The 13,387-nt window shown below is 41.7% G+C and overlaps 1 protein-coding gene across 3 annotated transcripts in view; it reads left to right on the top strand.

Annotated features, from left to right (window-relative positions):
* The window catches only part of spsb4a (splA/ryanodine receptor domain and SOCS box containing 4a), an 87,951-nt gene that overhangs the window by 37,258 nt on the left and 37,306 nt on the right, over positions 1 to 13,387 (top strand). For all 3 annotated transcript variants that reach the window (XM_073855087.1, XM_055203145.2, XM_055203144.2), the window contains one exon: positions 11,684 to 12,555. In XM_073855087.1, coding sequence (XP_073711188.1) covers positions 11,850 to 12,555 — 706 coding nt within the window. In that variant the 5' untranslated portion in view covers positions 11,684 to 11,849. The remainder of the gene's footprint in view (positions 1 to 11,683; positions 12,556 to 13,387) is intronic.

Raw genomic sequence — 13,387 nt, 5'->3', positions numbered from 1 at the left:
AAAAAGACAATTTTTATATACCATGTTATGTTTTTAGACATTTTTGCTCTGAATGTATCTGTGTGTTGCAAACGGTGAGGGACATGGACACTGTGTGTGTGTGTTTGTGGAGGGCAGTAGGACTGCTTTAAATCACTGACTGTGTTGTCTGAATGCATTGGACTGGAAAGAGCTGACTGGAGCTGCTCTGTGGAGAGAGGCTCTACTGGGAGAGCTTAGTACTCAGCTGTTAACCGTGTGAAGAGCTACACAACCATTTGCCTAACCCATTCAATGTCCATCCTTTGGAGAGGGCCACTGGATTAATGCCAGAAGCATTTCTCTGTGTGTGTGTCTATGCTGCTTAAGGGCTTGAAAAGACAGAAGGTGGGATCGCACATCTGCCACAAGGCTGTGTGTGTGTTTGTGTGTGTGTGTGTGTGTATGTGATTACTGGTTTTGCGATGGGGGTGGACACTTTAGTCTCGGTGATGAATGGCTTTTGGGCTGTCAGAAACCCTGGCCTTCAATGGCCATCTTATATTTACACTCTTCCTGCTTATAGCTAGCATCTAATGTTCTCGCTCCAGAGCTGGAAGGCTTCTGAGCTTCTTGGCACATTGAAATCGAATAGGAAATTATATGGGGAGATGTCTGAAAGGGTTTAATGGGGAGTGGAGAGAAATGATCATGCGTTAATGGAAATCAGATTTAGCACTGCCCTGTTACAAAGGTTTGGACGGTTTCATAGCTTTACTGGTGACAAATAGATGTTCAGCATCCCTGGTAGTGTATTAAATTGACTAGTTTAACGACGGTTGATAATATGGACTTGTTTTGTTAGGCATGGGGAAATGGGGGGATTTAAAAAAGATTTCAAAGAAATTAAAAAGTTATCACTTTTAACAAACATCAGATGTATGTCCTACTCTTTTGTTTAATGGTAGTTTACCGGATTTGGTTGTTTGTAGTAGCCTAGTATTACTCATTGGATTATTTTGAGGTGTTTAATTAACATGGGCTTGTTTAGTTCGTTTTTAGATATAAAGTTGTCTCTTATATAACTTATGTTATTGTGAGCGAGCTGTTGGTTGGGATAACCACACTAACCCCTGGAGTATAGTCTGTTTTTATGAACACAGAGCCTTGCAAAGCATAGTTTATTTGACTCATACGTGTACGCAGACATTTGACGCATGCACATTGCAATAATATGCTATGCAATTCTGGGGCTACATACTACAGTCTCCTGTACACACATACACGACCTACATGTACATATACGGTGGTGTGCGTACAGTACATGGGCACACTTCTGATGGCGAAAATTGCATCACGTGGACCATCGCGTACCAACCCAGTCTCACCCCATGGCGTCAATATTTGACGACACTTGACCATGCGTCAATATGTTGACGCGGAGGGTATACCTTTCGCGTCATTTTTTGACGAACTGGGGACTTCAATACTATTACGTCCGTTGCATTCTCTTTTCCTAATTTCTTACAATTTTCGCGTCGGTTTAGGGTTAGATTTACATAATGACATCCCTACCCAAACCTAACTCTAACCCCAACGCCAGGCGACAACCGTTTAATTTCGCGTACACTGTTTAATTTTGCGTAATCTAACCCTAAACCGACGCGAAAATGTTAAGAAAATAGGAAAAGAGAATGCAACGGACGCAACAGTACTGAAGTCCCCAGCTCGTCAAAAAATGACGCGAAAGGTACACCCTCCGCGCCAACACACCGACGCAGGGTCAAGTGTCGTCAAACACTGACGACATGGGGCGAGACTATGTTACGCGTACGCGTAAATGACAGTTGTTTTGTGACTACATTTGACCACATCAGTCAGTTATTGCTGTTCTTGCATACATTTAAAGACATTTTAGTGAGATAATGATATTGACCAAATGCTCTCAGCACTTTTAATACATTTATGAAATGTGTTTAAATCCGCTTTATCCACTTTAGAAATACTGGTTTGTTTACACAGTTTGTTTATGATCACTGAATGTGAAACTGATTCGAGTGTAGATGCGAGCCAGACAAAAATTGCAGGAAATCAGAAATTCATGAGACAATCACAGCTGTTTGTTTTTTGTTGATATTTTTGAAAGAACAACTAGAAACTAGATCCGATAGGCTTTGGTTGTATTACACAAATTAACTATTTTGATGTTTGCAGATTGTAGAGGGCAGGACATTCTGGGGAGAACTTGATTGATGGCAGAATTCATTAAATGCCGCAACAAATTTTCAGCAAAGTCCTCTAAGTGCGCGGAAAAGAAACTGAATGGACGACAGCACGTAAACGTCTTGATGCAGTTTCTTTTTCACGCGGTTAAAGGAGGTTTATCTAATATATTAGGATATTGATCAACTTTTTAAGCCTTTTACCTTTATTCAGAAAGGACAGTGAAGAGGGACTAGAGTTGTTTTCATGTAATTGAATGGTTTTGCAGCGAAAGGCAATCAAATGTGTTAAATACCAATGATACGACTAAAGTGACATTTGTGAAAATAAAGCATTTCAATTACTGACTAATAACCTTTTCATTGCCATTAAAGTGAAATTACTGATCCTAAACATAAGAGCCTGACACACTTAAATCACACTGATCTCTTCAAATATTTCTATTAATAACTATTATAAAACTTTATTCCAGTGTAAGTTACCTTTAGAACATAACAAGAGGTATGGGGGTAGTCGTGCTGCCACTAGTAGTCCTGTGTGTACATTGTAAACAGATCTCCAATTTTTAATTGAAAACAGTGTCTGCATATGTTTTGCATTTATCTTGTCTTTGCTCTACTTACATTCTCTCATTTACTTTGATGTGACAGTCTCCACTGCTACACATCAGCTTATGTGTCACTTCAGAACCCATCTCACCTGACATGACATCGACCACACAAGCACATGTAATACCCATGTGCCCATACATCTATAAATTTTATTACTCATACATTGATGCCTGACTCACCCATTGGCTCTCTCAAAAAAAAAAAAAAAAAAGCTCAGCCTGCTACAACAGATGCCTGTTGTCTGGTCTTTGTGTTTTCGAATAGCAGCGGTATCTCCATGGGTCAGGTCTGTTTGATTAGGACTGTGTAGGTGGATGGGGGAGATATTGAACATGTGGCCAGGCGGCTGTCTGTCCGGTGACCTCTCTACTGCCTGAATAATAGAGCAGTGTGCTTATGTTGTACTCATCTGCCATTAGGTGACGTTTAGGTGACGGGGAGAGATTGATGGGTAAAGAGAGACCAAATAACACAAGGGTCGAACGACAGAGAAATGGAGAGGTTGACATCATGTCCTAACTAGGCATGATGAGTCAAGTTTGTTTGTTTATGATTACTAAATGTGATGCGAGTGTAGATGCGAGCTTGACAAAAGGGAATCAGAAATGCATTATGGACATGCAAAATCTTAAAAAAAAATGATTAGATTTTAGGTCTTATAGTTGGTTATAGTTAGATAGGGACTGAGAAACAGAAAGTGTGAATTGATGAGCAAATGAATGACACTTCTTGAAGAGGAGAGAGAAAGAGAGAGATTTCAAATGAAATAGAGGGAGGGTGCAAAGGTAAACAACAGATGGCGAATGTGTGCTGCTCCCCATCAAAGCCACCAGTGGCTGGAGGTTTGCGTGTCCATCACGTCTCTGGTGACCGTGGTAACGCAGGCAAGGGTCCAGGCACCAGGCGCTCGCTCTATCACCGATCCCCCTATACTCCTAAAGGAACACTCAGGCATCCGTGTGTCACAGAGCATGTGAGATTGAGGCCCTGCTGAGAGTTAGATGAGTGCTGAAGCATAAACAAACTTGGATGATGATGTACACATTGCAGGACACATATTCAGGTGTGTGTTATTTAAAGGGACACTTTTTTTGAAAATCTCATTTTTCCAGCTCCCCTAGAGTTAAACATTTGATTTTTACAGTTTTGGGATCCATTCAGTTGATCTTCGGGTCTGGTGCTAACACTTTTAGCATAGCTTAGCATAATCCATTGAATCTAATTAGACCATTAGCATTGCGCTAAATAATAACAAAAGAGTTTGGATATTTTTCCTATTTAAAACGTGACTCTTCTGTAGTTACATTGTGTACTGAGACCGACAGAAAATTAAAAGTTGTGATTTTCTAGGCCGAAATGGCTAGGAACTATACTGTCATCCCGGCTGCAGGAGGCGCATTGATATTACGCACTGCCCGAAAATAGTCCACCCTGCCACTGAAAGTTACTAAGGGAACTATTTTCGTCTGCTGCGTAATATCATAGTGCTTTTTAGCGTGATGCTAATGGTCTAATCGGATTCAATCGATTATGATATGCTAAAAGTGGTACCGCCAGACCCGGAGATCAGCTGAATGGATTCCAAAAAGGTAAAAATCAAATGTTTAACTCTAGAGGAGCTGGAAAATTAGCATAATTTTAAAAAAGTGGAGTGTCCCTTTAAACAACAATGTACAAGAGGGATTTTGCAAGCTACATCACCACTACGATTGCTGCTGCTTCTATATATCAGTTGTAAATGTAAAGTTGTTTCGCAAGGTAAAAAATGTCATGATGTTTTATCATCTGTGTTTATTGCGATTACACTCACGTGCCTACCAGTGGTCTAGGTAATCATTTTTTGATATGTTGAAAACCTTTATCTGGAGATCAAGTCTCCAGACTTAACTATTGTATACAAAGATCAAGCCTTTTATATGGACTACGTGGGTTTGTACTGAGGTCTGTGATATTATCATTCCTCTATTCAAGTTTTCGAATGCAGAAGCGTTTGGCAAACACGCAACATAAAGACGTAAAATTCAATTATGTGAAAACAAAGTACGCTATTTTTATGACGAGACGGGCCAAACAAATAAAGCCCTGAGTGTGGAATGGCTAAACTGAGGAAAATGTTAACAAACGAAAAATGAAGACCCTGTCAGAAATGTGCTCGTTTTATGCTCGTCTGTGTTTTAATGGCACAAAACAGTCACTTAAAAACAAAAGGATGCATTTGTTTTGATTGCACACTACATGCTGCACCAAAGCTCAAGACAGCCACTGGGCACAATTACGCCTGGGTTGTTTTGACTTGCTTTGACTTATAGACATAACAGTCGCACACACACACACACACCAATGGAGTGCTTTTGTGTTTCTAATAGATAAGTCAGCACAAATGGCCATTTTCCCATGCGGAAGTGTTCAACCCAACAGACCTCTTTTATATGTGGCCTCGTCTCGCTTGGTTTAGCAGACGGCACATAAGCGCTCCATTACAATGAGGTTATTACTATAGTTACATTACTTGTGTCTCATACGGTTGCGAATCATTATCCGGGAGGAGAGCAGGTGTAATTGATGTACTACACGTTTTTTTTTTCGTCGCTCTGCATTTTTTTTCCGGCGTGGCCCCCGAAGGCACCGTACAACCATGCCATGTGGTCACCCTCACTCACAGCATGACTCCGCAGTGACACATTGAAACAGACCGGCTACTGTTCTGTCATGCTGTGTGTGTTTTGTGCTTGTGCATGAGCTCGTGTCGTTGTTCTGCGTGTGTTCTTAGTGAACGAATATAAAACCCATAGCGTGTGCAATCTAGATATCTGTCTGTAAAGCTTTTTGTTTCTTAAAGGAATAGTCAATTTTCTTAAAAGAAAAATCCAGATAATTTACTGACCACCATGTCATCCAAAATGTTGATGTCTTTCTTTGTTCAGTCGAGAAGAAATTATGTTTTTAAGGAAAACATTCCAGGACCTCTCTCATTTTTATGGACTTTAATGGACACCAACACTCAACACTTAACTCAACACATAACACATAACAGTTTTTTTCAACGGAGCTTCAAAGTACTACAAACGGTGCCAACGAGGCATATGGGTCTTATCTAGCGAACCGATTGTCATTTTTGACAAGAAAAATAAAAAATATGCTCTTTTAAACCACAACTTTTCGTCTAGGTCCGGTCCGCGACCTAACGTAAATGCTTAGTGACGAAGGGAGGTCACGTGTTACATATATGAAACGCACATTTGCGGACCATTGTAAACAATAAACTGACACAAAGACATTAATTAGTATCAGTTGACATACAACAACGTAGGAACGGTCCTCTTTCAACACACTTGTAAACACTGGGGCGGAGTTTCGCGTTCGTCCTCTGTGACCTCTTGACGTCATGACGCATTGTGTGAGGTCACGCTGACGCTTTCAGGACCGGACCTAGACGAGAAATTGTGGTTTAAAAGTGTATGTTTGTTGTTTTTGTTGTCAGGGGTGACACTCGTTTCGCTGGATGGGACCCTTGTGCCTCGTTTGGGATCGTTTGGGGTCCTTTGAAACTCCGTTGAGGGGGGCTGTTGCGTGTTGAGTTGAGTGTTGGGTGTTGGTGTCCATTAAAGTCCATTAAAATGAGAAAAATCCTGCAATGTTTTTCTCAAAAAACATTATTTCTTCTGGACTGAACAAAGAAAGACATCAACATTTTGGATGACATGGTGGTGAGTAAATTATCGGGATTTTTCTTTTAAGAAAATTGACTATTCCATTAAACATATTTACTGTTAGCTGTGAAAACAGCGGCTATTAAAAATCCTGCTTTTGTGCTTTAATCGATATCAGGGGTATAATATTTTGTTTTATGTAAAAAATAAATATAGCAATCTTTTATGCAGCGTTTCAATGCTATACTTTACTCGGTTTTATGCGTTTCCACTCCTGCGCTTCTGCCTCTTAATGGAAACGATTGATCAGCAAAAGGCTTTTGTCATCAGTTTGTTTTTGATGCACGCTCTCAGGCCTTGTTTTACAAGCCTTTATGCAATTACCTAATGCGAAAAAAAGTGTTTAGAAATCTGTCTACAAGTCCCAGACTAACAGCGTAATTATGTTTGCATCCGTGTTTATTACAGTTATTAGTGAGTGCAGCGGTTTGAGTGAAGGAATGTTTGTTAAACTGACGCACGGCAAACACAACCTCGATGAAATGCATTTCTGTGTCAGGGCTCGGTGAATGACTGGATCCCTTTTTTTGTTGCCTTGGGTCTGAAACCTAACACCTAGACTCCCAGCACATGTTATGATAGCTGTGAGTGGCATGTTAGGCCAGCAGGCTCTCTCTTTCTTTTTCTTACATTCATTCATTAGGTCTCTCTCTCGAGCACACACATGCACACAGTCTATTCCTCCTCTGACCTCATTTGTTTTTCCTGTACTATCAGTAACACTTACCCAGGATTCCAGGCTTTGACTGTCCGACCCCTCTCTTTCCTGTCTGTTTTCCTGCCTATCTCTCTCTCTCTCTCTCTCTTGCTCTCTCTCTCTCTCGTAAGTGACCTTAACATTTCAAGTGTGTCAGAGGTGCATTAGTGTGCATGTTTGTGTGCGTCTCATACCGTTTGGTTTGAAACCTGAGTGTTTGTCTCTCTCTCTGCATGTCTGTTGTGCTCTCATTCTGGGATGAGATCCGTCTTATTCCTGGACAAAAAAACAATGCGTCATTTACCGTAGTAGGACGTACTTGTTTTCATAAAAAATAAGTACGGTCCACTCCAGTAACTGATGAGTGTAGGATGACGTGAACTCCACTGCTTTGCCCCCATTGGTGGTCCCTCCTGAAAATTGCTAATCATTTGCATAAGTTAAAGCATTTCTAAACTTTCTCGTGTCGCTGATGATGCCCATCTGGTCAACAACGGTCACTTTCACTCGTGTCGTCGGACGTTGCCAAGCTTGAAATGAATGAGATCGCATTACTCTGCTATTGCTAGTCACTGGCATTCTAAATGTGCGTCACTGGTCTGTTTCTCTCCATTTCTCACTCGTCTGTTTCTGTCCTTTTTCTGCGCCAGAGAAAGTTGAGAAAAAGAATTCCTTTATATTCCTTTATCTTTAGGAATAGCCTACCCCACTTAAAACTCTTTCTTTCTTTCACTTTCTCCTTCTTATTTTCTTCTCTCAGTGCGTTGAAGTGAATAATGAATGAATCATTTTGTTTTCCACTCTTTTTGTTTTGGTTTTACTTTTACGTATTAATAGCACCGTAATACGGTACTTTGTGCTCTTATTTAAAGGGGGCATTTCACAAGACTTTTTTAAGATGTAAAAAAAATCTTTGGTGTCCCCAGAGTACATATGTGAAGTTCTATCTCTGCACTAAATGGCAGTGCCGTGGTTGGATAGTGCAGATTGAAGGGTGGTATTATCCCCTTCTGACATCACAAGGGGAGCCAAATTTCAATTAGCTATTTTTTCACATGCTTGCAGTGAATGGTTTACCAAAACTTAGTTACTGGGTTGTTCTTTTTTACATTTTCTAGGTTGATAGAAGCACTGGGGACCCAATTATAGCACATAAACATGAAAAAAGTCAGATTTTCATAAAATGTCCCCTTTAAGGTTATTGTTCTCTATCTGTAGGTATATAACTATGTAATGTAAATTGAAACAGCCTATCGCTAAAGCATAGGTCACTGGCAGACCGCGGTGCTGGTCCGGACCCAGTAGTCGTCCCATACAGACCTGGACCTACAGTCAAAACAGAACGTTATGATTTAAAACCTGACGGGGTGCGACTATTTTACAGCACAGATTTTATAGTTTTTATCGACCAATTGCATGCGAGTTAAGAAATCCCATCCCACGTATTACCAAGTATTAGCCAATCAAGTCTGCGCATTCCAAGCGGTGAACATTGACAGTAGAAAAAAAAGAAAGATTGCGATACATGTAGATAACAAAGGGGGAAAAACAAGACGACCGAGCCAGAGAAAGTTGTGAAAAAGTCAGTCTTGCACATCTTTTTCTCAACCTTCTCCGGCGCAGAAAAAAGGAAAGAAACAGATGAGTGAAAAAGGGAGAGAAACAGACCAGTGATGCCCCATTCAGAACACCAATGACTAGCAATAGCAAAGTGATGGGATCTCATTCATTTCAATAGAAGCTTGGCATCTTTTGGCGACACGAGCGAAAGTGACCATTGGTGAGCAGATGGGCGTCTCCAGCGACATGAGAAAGTTTAGAAAAGTTAAATTTTAAGCGTATGGTTAGCCATTTTTGGGAAGGACTACCAATGGGAGCGAAGCAGTGGAGTTCACATCATCATTCTCTCATGAGTTAAGGGCGATTTATATAAGAGAGCCCTACTGATAAGTCAGGGTCAATAGGAGAGCCGCCTTTACCGCAAAGTATCAAAAGTTACATGCAGTCATAAATAGCATGTCTGCCTATCAATCCTGTTGCAATGCAATAAATACAAGGGCAAATCATTCTTTATCATTTACCAGTCTGAGACAATATGATTTCCCTTAATGACAAAAACAGGATTTTAATGCTAAGCATTCTTTTAATATGCTTATGCAGTGCCCCCCAAACCACCAGGGGGCCACCTTTCTCGTAATTTCATGCGGCGCTGCACAGAACGGTTGACGAGTGACATCTGTGCCGCGAGAGCAATTCGAAAGCACAACAAGCAGTCTGATCTCACGGTACTTTGATGTCATATGACGATCGCTCTGTGCAAGAGCTGCATGTGATTGAACACGGTTCTCGACGTGCATCTTGATCTAATAGGTATGGTTTTCTAACAAAGTTAGCGTCCGGAGCAGAGAAAACTGAAAAAACGCATGCCTGCATGATCATATCACTGTATTATTTACTGCCATGCGAGCCACAAATTAAAGCTGCCCGAGCCGCATGCGGCTCGCGAGCCGCGCAATGAAGAACACTGGCGTAGGCTATCCGTAGCCTGTGCGTAGCTCTGCGTAGCCTGACGCGCACCTCACAAAAAATTTAACAGCCCGTCAGATCTACGCGGACCGCAAGCGCTGTGATTGGTCCACCAGAACCTCTCCCGTCAGGTAAAAAAACTGCGTCATAGGTATTTCCGTTTGTGACGGTGAAAACAAAGATGAGCCAAGTTGAGGAGTGATTTAACTCAGACTGCATCAAAAGTCGCTGTTTATTTACTTCCATCATTGCTGGTCTTCTCAAATTATACACAACAAGTTGCTGTTTCTTCTTCGTTTGTGGGTTAACTTGCTAAGCTTCTTCTTCTTTCACGTTTGTGCTGCTACTGTGGTTACACGCGTGGATACTGCCTACCAGCGGTTGCGCGTGTGTTTGCACTTCGACGCGGACGACGACGCAAAAGTATAAATGAAAACCGACGCGGAAGCTACGCCGTCGCTGCTACGCCGTAGGACCTACGCACGACTATAACGAGCCCTTTACTGGGGTGGACGGTACTTATTTGTTTATGACAACTAGATTTAGAAATGTCTCATTGAAAGAGACGGGCAACACACAGCAAGAAAGTCGCTGGGGGTCTGAACGAGAGGTGAGATGAAAAAGGGGGGAGAAACAGTTGAGTGAGACGGCGTAAGTTGAGAAAAATACGAGTGAGATGGAGAAGCTGAGAAAAATACAGAAAATAGGAAATTCAAGCTTTTCCTCCCTTTATTTTATTTTTCTGAAGTTAAGCACTTTATTTGAACATGCAAAATAAAAAATAAATTTAAAAAATCTTATTTTTAAATGCAGCCCTACTTTTATTTAGTTAATAAGAGAACATTATACATATCTACAGTTGCATATATTTTCAGTTTAGTTATGTGACAATAAATATTGTCAATGTTTTTAAATTGCACAGAATTTATTTATTTGACAGTGAGGTATTGATTACATGCAGATGTTAATACAGTTAAATAGATATCACACTAAGTAAAGGGATAATTCACCCAAAAAAACCTGTTTTAAACCTGTATGAATTTCTTTTTTCTGATGAACACAAAAGAAGATGGTAAACACACAGCATATAGTGTCCATTGACTTGCATAGTAGGAATAAAAAAACATGATGGAACGGTGTGCTTTCCATCATTTATCAAAAAAATTTCTTCATCATTTATCAGAATATTTTCAAAATATTTTTTTTCTACTATGGAAGTCAATGAACACTATCTGCTGTGTATTTACAATAATTTCTCAAAATATTTTTTTTGTGTTCATCAGAAAAAAGAAATTCACAGAGGTTTAGAACAACATGAGGATGAGTAAATGATGACAGAATTTTCATTTTTGTGTGAACTATCCCTTTAAATTTCAAATGAATATCCCTGCCCTAAAGCAATGCATTAAAAACCACTCAATACACCTTAGCAGCACTCTGTCAGACACACACACACACACACACACACACACACACACACACACACACACACACACACACCTTATATCTGTTTTTTTCTTCCCCTGGGCAAGAAGCACTCATGTTTTCTTCTGTTATTATCACATGCTGCTTTTTATTTTAGTTTGTTAATTTTGAATAAATACCATTTATAACATTTGTGTGTTGAGACGGATGTGTCTTGTGAAAATTATTGCATGTAGATGCGTGTGTTACTGGACGTGTGCAGTATATCATACACATTATGTGTCTTTCTCACCTGCTGCCCTCATTATTGCATCGTTCCCACGTTGCTTTTTCACATGCTGTCAGCTCTGGTTTTGTCCTTGAAGTCCTTCACCTTATGTTTTAGTATCTTTCTTATGTTTTCCCTTCATTTCTCTTCCCTAACACCTCTTTTCACACTTCACTTCTTTGTCACTCATATCACCAACTCATTGGTCCCTCCATTGTTTTTGTTTAATGACATACCGTATGTGTCTTGTGTTTTTGTCTCGTAGGGTTTCCGTAAGGCTGGCACGCTCACCGCTGATGTGTGTTTGGAGGCCTCAGGCTGACATCTTGGCGCTTTAATGAGGTAACGGCGGAGCCCGGAAACCCAGCCCCTGCGTCACACCACCCCCTTCCCTTTCCCCTTCTCCCCACCCCTTTCCACCCAGCGAAGCCATGGGCCAGAAGATCTCGGGCAGCATAAAGTCCGTAGACGTGCGTGGGGAACCATCCTTCAGGCCCCTGAGGAGAGAGTTGAGAGGGCCGGACTTCTTCAAGCCTGCCAGATTGGACTTACTGCTGGACATGCCCCCCGCTCCGAACGAGCAGCAGCTCCGACACGCCTGGAACCCGGACGATCGTTCCCTCAACATCTTCATCAAGGACGACGACAAACTCACCTTCCATCGCCACCCGGTCGCCCAGAGCACCGATGGCATACGCGGACGGGTGGGTTACACACGAGGACTCCACGTTTGGAGAATCCATTGGCCTGTCAGGCAACGGGGCACGCACGCAGTGGTAGGCGTGGCCACGGCGGAAGCCCCGCTACACTCCGTCGGCTACACCTCGTTAGTTGGCAGTGATGCCGAGTCCTGGGGCTGGGACCTGGGACGTAACAAGCTCTACCACAACAGTAAGAACAGACCGTCGTCTTCTGCTCCCACCTACCCGAGCTTCCTGGAGCCAGAGGAGGCCTTTGTGCTGCCTGATGCCCTGATGGTGGTGCTGGACATGGATGAGGGCACATTAAGCTTTATGGTGGACGGACAATACCTTGGAGTGGCCTTCAGAGGCCTTAAGGGCAAAAAGCTGTACCCCATCGTCAGTGCAGTGTGGGGTCACTGTGAGATCACTATGCGCTACATCAATGGCCTAGATCGTAAGTCTAACCAAGATTACATTTCCTACACAGCTGTTGTATTAACTTTGTAAGTGTTTGAAGGTGCTTGTTGAAGCATATAACCCATAGTTGCTTCAGGGACGTTTGTCCCTCAATTGCTCATGAAGTCTTTCAAAATCAACACTGCCTGAAAGTCACTTAAACAAACTATTGCTTTGTCAGTCCATTTAGCAAAAAGACAGAGGTGCCCAGGTACAAGATAGGGTTTAACCTGTGATATCTTCTGCCCTGTTCGTATAAGACCACAGCGTGGAAGAGATGGATACTGGTTCTTCTCTCACGCTTATACAACCTCAGGGAACTTGGGCATTGATGCCAGTACACATTCATTATTAATGCAATGTAACACGCAATGGCAGTGGAGTCAGGAAGTTTCCAAACATTGCTAAATGGAGATTTGGCTTCCACTACGTACCTGGCAAATCGTTAAGGCTATTGCAGAGACCTTCTCTTAATGCGTTTTGATGTTCACAAAAGATGTAAAATAGGCTGCTTATGAGCAAGTGACGTTGTGAGTGCATACCTAGGGGCACGTTTTATGCTAGCATGTGATCTATATATTAGTTTCAAGGATTTGTAGCCAAGGCTAAACACTGAGCTTCTGTGTTTGCAGAAGCTTACGACTCTCCTTCATCCATTAACAGCATTTGTTTTTGGAAGTATTTTTCCTAATCCGCTGCTGCCAGACAGATATAGTGTTGTGTGAGACGCAATTTTTAACACCAGGGGCATGTTTTTGTGACCCTCTGGGGTGCGTTTGATGGCACAACCAAAGTGTTTTTCTTCTGACAGCTGATGGAAAAACAAGCCA

Source organism: Misgurnus anguillicaudatus, chromosome 2, assembly GCF_027580225.2.
Source record: "Misgurnus anguillicaudatus chromosome 2, ASM2758022v2, whole genome shotgun sequence".
Taxonomy (NCBI): Eukaryota; Metazoa; Chordata; class Actinopteri; order Cypriniformes; family Cobitidae; genus Misgurnus; species Misgurnus anguillicaudatus.
This window is presented reverse-complemented; position numbering and strand designations above follow the sequence as displayed.